At 44.0% G+C, this 12,168-nt stretch overlaps 1 protein-coding gene across 2 annotated transcripts in view; it reads left to right on the top strand.

Moving 5' to 3' along the window:
- OGA (O-GlcNAcase) overlaps window positions 1-12,168 on the top strand; it is a 475,247-nt gene that overhangs the window by 214,765 nt on the left and 248,314 nt on the right. For both annotated transcript variants that reach the window (XM_069239571.1, XM_069239570.1), the window contains exon 9: window positions 6,142-6,752. In XM_069239571.1, the coding sequence (XP_069095672.1) occupies window positions 6,142-6,752 (611 nt within the window). The remainder of the gene's footprint in view (window positions 1-6,141; window positions 6,753-12,168) is intronic.

Raw genomic sequence — 12,168 nt, 5'->3', positions numbered from 1 at the left:
AAAGAGCACTGCATACATTAGACATAAAGAGAGCGCTAATGTAACTATATAGACAGAACAAAAGCATTTCGTAAAACTAAACAATTGTTCATTGCTTTCCAAAAACCCTATGCTGGTAACCCTATATCCAAACGGGGCATAGCCAGATGGATAGTCAAATGTATTCAGACCTGTTACCTCAAAGCTAAAAGAGAATTACCCATTACACGAAGGGCACACTCCACTAGAAAGAAAGGAGCAACAATGGCCTTTCTAGGTAATATACCAATGACAGAGATTTGTAAAGCAGCCACTTGGTCGACACCTCATACCTTTTACTAAACATTACTGTGTTGTTGTGTTCGCAACACAACAAGCCACAGTAGGACAGGCTGTATTAAGAACATTATTTCAAACAACCTCAACTCCTACAGGCTGACCACCGCTTCTGGGAGGATTACTGCTTTGTAGTCTATGCACAGCATGTGTATCTGCAGCTACACATGCCATCGAACGGAAAATGTCACTTACCCAGTGTACATCTGTTCGTGGCATGTTGCGCTGCAGATTCACATGCACCCTCCTACCTCCTCGGGAGCCTGTAGCCGTTTTAGTTGCATTTAAATTTTATATATGTAAATAAATATTCCTTTACCGCACTATGTACATACATATCTACCCCATTGCATGGACATCTTTAGTATCCTCATTCTACCACTCCTACCTCACCCTATGCGGGGAAAACAATCTAAGATGGAGTTGACGCCCATGCGCATTGGAGCCGAAAGGGAGGAGTCACTCGGTCCCGTGACTCAAAAAGACTTCTTCGAAGAAAAACAACCTGTAACACTCCGAGCCCAACACTAGATGGCAGGAACAGTGCACAGCATGTGAATCTGCAGTGCAACATGCCGCAAACAGATGTACACTGGGTAAGTGACATTTTCCATACATATATATATATATAATAATAATAACCCACTACCTCACATACAGATATCTTGCAATTTCTAAAACACCTTGCATACCTTCTAAATGCATGACAGGTAGACCAATTCATAAATCTTTCAACAAGCAGAGATTGAATTGATAATACAAAATCTCACAAAGCAGTAAGCCCCTGGCAAAGATGGCTACTCCTTTCAGTGGTGCCAAATTGTTGTTAAAGCCCCCCCCCATTACAAATCTTTATTATATTCTAATAGGAGGAAGGATAATGGGGTTTAGTTAACTTCCCAAAAAGAGAAAAATCTTCTAAATTTCGGTCATCGATAACTCCTTTTAACATCTATTATAAAATATTTGCTAACCTAGTTGCTTCTCTGAAATGATGAAACAATTGATGCATAAAGATCAAAATGGGTTTTTCCTAGGCCTTCAGTTATTACCAGTGCCTACTAACATAATAGAAGCGATACATTTGTCACACTACCAAAACAGAAGCTTTATTATTTTTTTATTGATGCTGAAAAAGCGTTTCTTTGTTTTGGTGAAAATACAAATATTGACATTTCCAACTCAGCTGATTAAAGTTTTACCAGCAATCTACAGAGGTGCCTTGTCATTGTTGATAGTGAATGGCAAAGCAATTCAGCAAATGTATATTACTTTCGAGACGAGACACGATTGCCTTATACTGTTTTTTTTTTACATTGAGCCTCTTGCTATAGCAATATGATCAGTCCTGTTATTAAACCAATAGTCTCCAGGGCACCAAAAGTTAAGCTTTATGCTGACAATGTGGTTCAACTTCTTGACCTTCAACAATCATCAGTGATTTCACTGTTCCCAGTCATTGTGGATTGTTTCAGAATTGGAGGTTATAAAATCAAAGCTAAGCCTGAGATTCTTGTGTTTATTATCTCACCTAAAACAATATACATGTTTGTAGTGAAAATTATGATAAAACACTAAACATACTTGGGCACCTGGTATGGGAAAATATAGTAGATCTATTTAAATTAATTTGTATCCTTAAACCTAAAGCTACAGAAATTATTGGCAAGGTGGAACTGCCTCCTATTATTGATATTAGGGAGTGTTACAATCCTTAAAATAAGTATTAAACAATTATTGGTGTTTTTATCCTCCAGTATAGCTTGTATAATCTTCGAAATGTGATTTAACAAAATAGGTGGTATGATTTTTAGCTTCCTTGGGTCAAGATGTATACCCTGACCTGGCTTAAAAAACAAAATTATTTTTTTTCCGAAGAAGGTCTTTTCAATGTAGTTTAGAAGCTATTATGAGTCTGTATATCTTTTCCTTCTTCACTGTCATTTTCTTTCAATAGTTATAGTTTTTGATAACTTATTTTTTAGTTTTAATCGAACCATGGTCTCATGCCACCCTAAGAAAGCTCAGTATTCTTAATCCTAAATTAGTATGCTCTCGATTTCTGGCTATTTACATCAGAAGGCAAGCACAGCCCCTTATCAATTTCATGTTGTGCATTATTGATGCTGAATTGGCTCGGACTGTCATTCACTCAGGAATGACTCTTAAAGGGTTAAGATGTTGGGAAGAAATTGCCCAGGAAAAGTTGAGAACTGGTTAACTGACAATAGAACTGTCACATGAGAAGCGGAATGGAAAAAAAATCCAATTGAATGAAGGGTGGGATAATTTTCTAATAGCAAATTTAATAATATTAGATACTGGAGAGACTGTTAAGCATCTTTAAAAGGAACACACATTCCTGCTGGGGATAGGTTACTGGGCCTCTTTCCTGCGCCCTTTCAAACATAATGCTAGCCTACTACAAAAGAAAATGGTTTGAGGAAACCTCAGTCGCAATTAATTTTGCAGTTTGCAAAGAGGCCTCAAAACATGATGTAGTTGCCGTACGAAGTGTGAACTTTAAAATAATGAATTTTTTGCCCTTTGGTTACTGTATTTTAATCCTGCTTTTTTAGCATAGATGTAGCCTTAGTATTTCAGAAGACAGCCCAAGATGCATGGGTTCTGTCACATATGATCTGGATGTCTGTACTTTAAGAAATTCTAATTAAAGATCAGTAGCCAGATAATGCAGTGCTTAGATATTCCAACCTGCATGCAATTTCTATATTGTTAGAGTGTACCGATCATCTTATAGCTGGGTTTAAATCAGTAAGACTTTGGTGATACATTGCAATCCTTATAACAAGTAAGTAGCAATATATTTCATGCTTTGTCTCCAGGATGTAAAATTACAGTGAAATTGTATTGATAATGTGAATTGTGGTAATGGATGAAGCAGTGCTATATTAACAGTACTTGTGGTTTGAGTATTTAACCTAACATAAATATCAAATACAAAAATGTGCTTTCAGAAGTTTGCAATCAGGTCCAGCCGCATCTGAGCTCTTGTTTTTGTTCACTGAAGCCCTTACTGACACCTTAATAGGCACTGGGTCCAAGCCCTTTTTTGTACCTGCCAATAATTTGACGGTTGGCCAGACTTCATAGACCGGCTCCTGGCAACTCTGACTTCTCACACAGCATCCTAGTTCAGAGAGTCTGGTGGCCCAGGCTTCCACCTTCAAGGTGAACTCCATTTAATTCTGTATGACCCCCCTCAGGACAGAAAGTTGAAGAAAGTTGAGGCATTTGGTTTTCTACTTGGCTAGCGTAGCATTGAGGTCAGTCAATGCTGTTTGTTAATTGGACAGGTTTTGCACGTTCCTTTGGAACACTAGGTCTTGCCATTAGTCCAGGAAGAACTTGAGTCCTTGGCTCAGACCATTCAAGATGGTCAGAATGGCTGTAATGCATAATTCGGTCTGACCCTGTTACAACCGATTGTCGGGCAGGCTATTGACACCAGTGAGATGCTTCATTGCCAAGCGTGGATGCAATCCATAGACTTTTTAGGAGACAGACCTCCGTTATTAATATTGTTTTTGATTGCTCATGTGTATTCTGCAAAAAAATCTGATTCTGCCTTAGAATAATTTGAGGAGAGTAGGGCAGTGATAGGCTCTGTGGGTCTTTCAACTTGTCACACAATTTCTTCACCATGCGATTACTCCAGAGGGTTAGTGTACAGGCAGTACCAGTCTCCCTAACCCCTCTGCAGTGACTCTAGTCTTTTTGTTGCCTGGGACGTGAATCTGGCAGGCATTGTGGCTCATAACCACTCTGAGAGGTAAAATCTAGTACTTTCTTGCAGCGTGGCAATCAATCAATCATATCTGAAAGTTAGGTCCTCCAGTTCATGCAACGTTGTTATGCCCTACAGAGCTATTGAGGGGCAAGAGTAGTGGAAAGATCTAGTCACATATGTCCCCCAATTAGGTTACCACTATTGTAGGATCTTCTTTTGAAGCTTGGCAGAGTTCTGCATTTGATGGACAATCGGCTGTTTGTGGGGCTATCTGACACAAAGAAAGTAAAGGCTGTGCAGAAAAGGATTAAAATGTATTGGGCAAAAAGCAGCATTCGGAAACCCATTCAAGTAGGGCCAAGACTGCCACCTGCTGTGTAGGCACATGGAGTGCCTGTCCTCAACATTTGTCAGGATGCAAGCTGGATGTTGGTGCACACGTTCATGAAGCACCACTGCCTTGACAACCATTTCCAAATGGAAGGGGATTTTGCCGTTTTAGTCATGAGAGGTTTTCTTGTCTGAGCTTGCACCACAGGACTTCCGCCTTGAGGGGTCAGTATTGGGGTGGTGCTATCTATTCTAAAGGTGAGGACTTTGTGGTTAGAACTGTCCACCAGATTAACACGTTATTTGGCTTTGGTAATGCTATTTCTGCTAGATACATTATAAAACTGCAGATTGCTCTCTGCCCTCCCACGTCCTTGCCCTGTGGCGTGGCATCTGTTTACCATTCAGAAAATGTCTCAAATAGGAGATCAGTACACTTCTACCAATACATTTTTGTGTCCGAGGTGCTGACAGAGTCAAACAAAATACTGATGTTGGCGCACAGCCATGGCTCCACTGCATCAACTAGGGGCGCAATGAAACCTGCAAGGAGCTATACAATGTCACCCAGTTGTGTGCAGGCGCACTTTCATAAAAAGTGTACAGATCTTGTCTGGCACCTTGGGATTATCCTAAAGGTGAGGAATCTGCAGTTAGAGTATCCACCAGAAGGTGTGTTACCGAAAGTTAGTAACTTGTTCATTTGGGACTTTCCAGAAAAGGATGCTCAGCTGGATATCTGTATGCGACAAGTCAATTTACTACTACTGCTCGGGAGCTCTACAGCTAACATAGTAAAGATTTATATGCAGTTTTTATGTCTACTAAAGACAGCAGTATCGCTTCACTAGCCTTTTAATTGACACACATGCTTCATATAGGTCTCTTTACTGAATGACAAATTCTTTCATTTTGGCACAGAAAACTTTCAAGACCAGTTTACAATTGTAAATAGACTATGTATTAATACTGTTTAGATAGAAATTTCAAACTGACTTTCGATGCCCACAATGCAGGCCTTACTTATATGTGCTGGCTTATTGCCCTTCCTTAAAAGAGTTCTGGGCCAATCTAGCAAGACTGTTGTCTTCTAAGATAGATGTGGATTGTGTAGCTAGATCATAATGTTTAATGCTCGAAACAGAGACTAACATATCCCTGATTGTTTTGTGTCTCTATTACACGTGGGAGACTCTGTATTATACATGACCGTATCAGCCTGGCACCCCCAATACTGACTGGTGTGGAGTCACATGTCGAAGTTGCTGTAGCTCATAATAAAGGCCCAACTGGAATGACAAAACCTCAAACTTTGGGGCTTTGGCTGCAGTCTCATTAGGAAGATTTGATTTTTAAGATTCTAACCTACTGTAATGTCATTTTTATATAATTATTAGTGTGTGTGTGTGTGTGTGTGTGTGTGTGTGTGTGTGTGTGTATTAATTAGTGCTGGTTTGAGGTTTTCCTGGTCAGTAGGATTGTATTATTATGTGTATACGTAGTGTGCATTCGGTATCCTTTTTTACATTTGCTTTTGCATTTTTTTCAGCTTGTACATTTACGTTATTTTGGTTTTAATTTGTAACCAAACTATATGTAACACTAGTTATGGTTTACAGCCTTAAACCGTTAACTCAAAAATAGCCACAAGTTCCATTAAGTGGTATGCAATCTCACTTTAAGGAGCCTAATAGTTTGCTTAACATAATAACTGTGATATTTAATTGTTTCTTGTTTTTTACTAGGTAGGCAAGTAGCCCACAGTGGAGCTAAGACTCGTGTTTCCTGTGGCGCAGCCATAGTCTCTCCACCATTATTAAATGCAGCAACAACTGTGACAACTGTTTATCAGCAGCCAATTATGAGCCAAGGGGCTACAAGGACTGTGGACCCTCCGTTACCTTCCAAGGAGGAAGAGAAAAAACAATTAGATGAAGAACCAATGGACATGGTAGTAGAAAAACAGGAAGATGGGGACAAGTCTCTTAATCGTACCTTAACTGAGACTCTGGAATCCAAAATGTCTGAAGAGTTGAAACCAATGGACACTGATAAAGAGAGCATATCAGAGTCAAAGTCCCCTGAAACATCAATGCAAGATGACTCTGGGAGTGATATTGCACCCATGCAGACTGATGAACAAATAAACAAAGAAACATTTGTTCCTGGTCCAAATGAGAAGCCTCTCTACAAAGCTGAGATAGTGACTCTGGAGGATCTTCAGTTGCTTGCAGACTTGTTTTATCTTCCTTATGAACATGGGCCTAAAGGGGCACAGATGTTGAAAGAATTCCAGTGGCTTCGAGCAAACAGTAGTGTTGTCAGTGTTAATTGTTCAGGAAAAGATTCTGCCAAAGTAAGTGTTACCTTTTCTGTTATTTAGTTTTTAATCTGATGGTGAGTCATTAGGTAAAAAACTATTTACTGATAGTACGTAAATATATTCAACAATGAATTTATTTGCAGCATTCCATTCCTAGACTGTTTGTGTACTTTCGTTCCCCCTAATCTGCCTCCGGCTTCCTTCCCCCCCCTCTTCTCTGGCACCCCAGCGCCTTTAACCCTACTCAATCCTTCCTTTCCCACCTCCTCTGCTTTCTTTTCCTCTCCTTTACGTATCCCTCATCCTCTGTGTAGGAAGTTGGCTCTGTATGTGCTATTTCAAAGTAAGGAATAGCATGCACAGAGTCCAAGGGTTCCCCTTAGAGGTAAAATAGTGGTAAAAAGAGATAATACTAATGCTCTATTTTGTGGTAGTGTGGTCGAGCAGTAGGCTTATCCAAGGAGTAGTGTTAAGCATTTGTTGTACATACACATAGACAATAAATGAGGTACACACACTCAGAGACAAATCCAGCCAATAGGTTTTGTTATAGAAAAATATCTTTTCTTAGTTTATTTTAAGAACCACAGGTTCAAATTTAACATGTAATATCTTGTTTGAAAGGTATTGCAGGTAAGTACATTAGGAACTTTGAATCATTTCAATTGCATGTATACTTTTCAAGTTATTCACAAATAGCTATTTTAAAAGTGGACACAGTGCAATTTTCACAGTTCCTGGGGGAGGTAAGTTTTTGTTAGTTTTACCAGGTAAGTAAGACACTTACAGGGTTCAGTTCTTGGTCCAAGGTAGCCCACCGTTGGGGGTTCAGAGCAACCCCAAAGTTACCACACCAGCAGCTCAGGGCCGGTCAGGTGCAGAGTTCAAAGTGGTGCCCAAAACGCATAGGCTTCAATGGAGAGAAGGGGGTGCCCCGGTTCCAGTCTGCCAGCAGGTAAGTACCCGCGTCTTCGGAGGGCAGACCAGGGGGGTTTTGTAGGGCACCGGGGGGGACACAAGCCCACACAGAAATTTCACCCTCAGCGGCGCGGGGGCGGCCGGGTGCAGTGTTAGAACAGGCGTCGGGTTCGCAATGGAAGTCAATGAGAGATCAAGGGATCTCTTCAGCGCTGCAGGCAGGCAAGGGGGGGCTTCCTCGGGGAAACCTCCACTTGGGCAAGGGAGAGGGACTCCTGGGGGTCACTTCTGCAGTGAAAGTCCGGTCCTTCAGGTCCTGGGGGCTGCGGGTGCAGGGTCTTTTCCAGGCGTCGGGACTTAGGTTTCAGAGAGTCGCGGTCAGGGGAAGCCTCGGGATTCCCTCTGCAGGCGGCGCTGTGGGGGCTCAGGGGGGACAGGTTTTGGTACTCACAGTCGTAGAGTAGTCCGGGGGTCCTCCCTGAGGTGTTGGTTCTCCACCAGCCGAGTCGGGGTCGCCGGGTGCAGTGTTGCAAGTCTCACGCTTCTTGCGGGGAGATTGCAGGGGTCTTTAAAGCTGCTCCTTTGGATAAAGTTGCAGTCTTTTTGGAGCAGGTCCGCTGTCCTCGGGAGTTTCTTGTCGTCGTCGAAGCAGGGCAGTCCTCAGAGGATTCAGAGGTCGCTGGTCCCTTTGGAAGGCGTCGCTGGAGCAGAGTTCTTTGGAAGGCAGGAGACAGGCCGGTGAGTTTCTGGAGCCAAGGCAGTTGTTGTCTTCTGGTCTTCCTCTGCAGGGGTTTTCAGCTAGGCAGTCCTTCTTCTTGTTGTTGCAGGAATCTAATTTTCTAGGGTTCAGGGTAGCCCTTAAATACTAAATTTAAGGGCGGGTTTAGGTCTGGGGGGTTAGTAGCCAATGGCTACTAGCCCTGAGGGTGGGTACACCCTCTTTGTGCCTCCTCCCAAGGGGAGGGGGTCACAATCCTAACCCTATTGGGGGAATCCTCCATCTGCAAGATGGAGAATTTCTAAAAGTTAGTCACCTCAGCTCAGGACACCTTAGGGGCTGTCCTGACTGGCCAGTGACTCCTCCTTGTTATTCTCATTATTTTCTCCGGCCTTGCCGCCAAAAGTGGGGGCCGGGGCCGGAGGGGGCGGGCAACTCCACTAGCTGGAGTGTCCTGCGGTGCTGTGACAAAGGGGTGAGCCTTTGAGGCTCACCGCCAGGTGTTACAGCTCCTGCCTGGGGGAGGTGTTAGCATCTCCACCCAGTGGAGGCTTTGTTACTGGCCTCAGAGTGACAAAGGCACTCTCCCCATGGGGCCAGCAACATGTCTCTAGTGTGGCAGGCTGCTGGAACTAGTCAGCCTACACAGACAGTCGGTTAAGTTTCAGGGGGCACCTCTAAGGTGCCCTCTGGGGTGTATTTTGCAATAAAATGTACACTGGCATCAGTGTGCATTTATTGTGCTGAGAAGTTTGATACCAAACTTCCCAGTTTTCAGTGTAGCCATTATGGTGCTGTGGAGTTCGTGTTTGACAAACTCCCAGACCATATACTCTTATGGCTACCCTGCACTTACAATGTCTAAGGTTTTGTTTAGACACTGTAGGGGTACCATGCTCATGCACTGGTACCCTCACCTATGGTATAGTGCACCCTGCCGTAGGGCTGTAAGGCCTGCTAGAGGAGTGACTGACCTATACTTGCATAGGCAGTGAGAGGCTGGCATGGCACCCTGAGGGGAGTGCCATGTCGACTTACTCGTTTTGTTCTCACTAGCACACACAAGCTGGCAAGCAGTGTGTCTGTGCTGAGTGAGAGGTCTCCAGGGTTGCATAAGACATGCTGCAGCCCTTAGAGACCTTCCTTGGCATCAGGGCCCTTGGTACTAGAAGTACCAGTTACAAGGGACTTATCTGGATGCCAGGGTCTGCCAATTGTGGATACAAAAGTACAGGTTAGGGAAAGAACACTGGTGCTGGGGCCTGGTTAGCAGGCCTCAGCACACTTTCAATTGTAAACATAGCATCAGCAAAGGCAAAAAGTCAGGGGGCAACCATGCCAAGGAGGCATTTCCTTACACTCTGTAAGCAAACTATTGCTAACACACAGTAAAATATATTCTTGGGTCTGGTTCCATGGCGCCAACTATTGGGGATCATGTCATTAATAGCAAGAACAAAAAAGTGTTTGCGGCATGTGTGACTGTAGATACACATGCTATGCAAATTCCTGCCATCTATTGTTAGGCCTGGCTGTGTGTGCAAGTTGTTTTTCTTTGAGAAAGTCTTTTGAGTCACAAAGTAGAATGATGACTCCTCTTGGTGATAATGCTCATGGGCATCAACTAAATTGTTTGATTGTTTTATTTTCCCAATCAGTTTCAGATGTGTGCTCTTGTGTTGTGGTTCAACAGCGTTGGAGTGCTCTTCATTTCATGATACCTTCCTTCTGCCAGTATTGTACTTTGATCCCAATTGTCTACGTTCCTTTTCGGGTTGCCATTTGTATGTTTCAATTGAGATGGGTCCCTTTTGAACAAAGCCCCTGTTGGGCCTTACTCCCATCTGCATTGCGTCTCTTCACCATACCTTGACGGTGATGGAGCAGACACCTTTTCACTATTGTCCTTACTGCCTAGCCAGGCACCTTCAGGTCTGTAATTTGTGCCTGGCACTGGAACACAACAGGGCTGACTGCGACAACTGCCGCTCCTTCTGCTCTAAGAAGACTCTTTTCGATCCCAGCGATGTTGAGGAGGAACAACATGTAGGAAGCTGGCTCTCTATATACTATAGCAAAGTAAGGTAGTGTGCACAGAGGCCATTGGAACCCAGAGGCTTTACAAAGGCTAAAGTAGATAATACTAATGCTCTCTTTTGTGATAGTGTAGCCGAGCAGTTAGGCGTATCAGAGGGTAGTGCTAAGCATTTGTTGTACAAACGCAGTCAAGAAAGGAGGCGCACACAGCACCTGTGGGGCCACAGGTCAGCAACAAACACATCCTGAGCGGCACAGGCGCAGCCAGGTGCACGGTGCAAACACAGCGGCGGGTGCCCAGTGCATTCCAGTGGGGGAGCCCTAGGGGTCACAAAGATTCTACATTCTTGGTCCAGGGAGTTAATTGAAGAGCCCACTGGATGTTGCTGGGTCGTCAGTTGAGTTTCCCAAAGAAAGGGGGGGGGTATCGGCAGAATTGGGAGATGTCACCCCAGGGTGGACTTGAGGTTGGAATTGCCTGTGGATCTTTTCTGGACCGGTGGGCCACCTGGGCAGGGGCTATGGGTGTCTGGTGCAGAGTGGACAGGACTCCCCTCGGTTCTGGAGTCCTTGGAGGTTTTCTTTTTGTGAACAGTGCTGCTGTCCTCTGGAGAACTGGGGCCCCTGGCAGGCAGGCAGTTCTGTGGGGGCTTGTAGTGGTCGCTGGTCCTGCAGGATGAGTCATTATCTTGTAGCAGGAGTCTTGAAGCTGCAGACACACCGGTAGGGCTGGGACCAAGTCGGTTGTCATCTGAAGCCTTTTCTGCTGGTGCGGTTCTTCAGTCCTTCTCCTTCTTTTCAGGCCGCCAGGAATCTGAAGAGCAAGGTTCAGGGGTGCCCCTAAATACTAGATTTAGGTGTGTTGCGCTGGCCAGAGGGCAATAGCCAATGTCTAATGTCCCTGAGAGTGGCTACACCCTTCCTGTGCCCACTCCCTTTGGGGAAGGGGGCACATTCCTAACCCTATTGGCTAACACTCTCCACAGCAAGATAGAAGATTCTGCCAGGAGGGGTTCTCCTCAGCTCTGGGCACCTTAGGGGTGGTCCCAGCTGGAGTGGACACACCTCCTGGTGTTTACTAATGTTCCCACCAGACCTGCTGCCAAAAGTGAGGCCTGGTCCAGGGAGGTGGGCATCTCCAATAGCTGGAGTGCTGTGGGGCAGTGTAACAGGAGGCAGGCACCTTTGAGGCTCACTGCCAAGTGTTGCAGTTCCTGCAGTGGGGGGGTGTAGGATGTTGGCTCTGTATGTGCTATTTCAAAGTAAGGAATAGCATGCACAGAGTCCAAGGGTTCCCCTTAGAGGTAAGATAGTGGCAAAAAGAGATAATACTAATGCTCTATTTTGTGGTAGTGTGGTCGAGCAGTAGGCTTATCCAAGGAGTAGTGTTAAGCATTTGTTGTACATACACCCAGGCAATAAATGAGGAACACACACTCAGAGACAAATCCAGCCAATAGGTTTTGTTATAGAAAAATATATTTTCTTAGTTTATTTTAAGAACCACAGGTTCAAATTTTACATGTAATATCTCATTTGAAAGGTATTGCAGGTAAGTACTTTAGGAACTTTGAATCATTTCATTAGCATGTATACTTTTCACATAAAACACAATAAGCTGTTTAAAAAGTGGACACAGTGCAATTTTCACAGTTCCTGGGGGAGGTAAAGTAATGTTAGTTTTCACAGGTAAGTAAGTCACTTACAGGTTTCAGTTTTTGGTCCAAGGTAGCCCACCGTTGGGGGTTCAGAGCAACCCCAAAGTTACCACACCAG

This window comes from Pleurodeles waltl, chromosome 6 (assembly GCF_031143425.1).
Source record: "Pleurodeles waltl isolate 20211129_DDA chromosome 6, aPleWal1.hap1.20221129, whole genome shotgun sequence".
NCBI classification, from domain to species: domain Eukaryota; kingdom Metazoa; phylum Chordata; class Amphibia; order Caudata; family Salamandridae; genus Pleurodeles; species Pleurodeles waltl.
The sequence above is the reverse complement of the archived record's forward strand: the minus strand, read 5'-3'. Positions and strand labels throughout refer to the sequence as shown.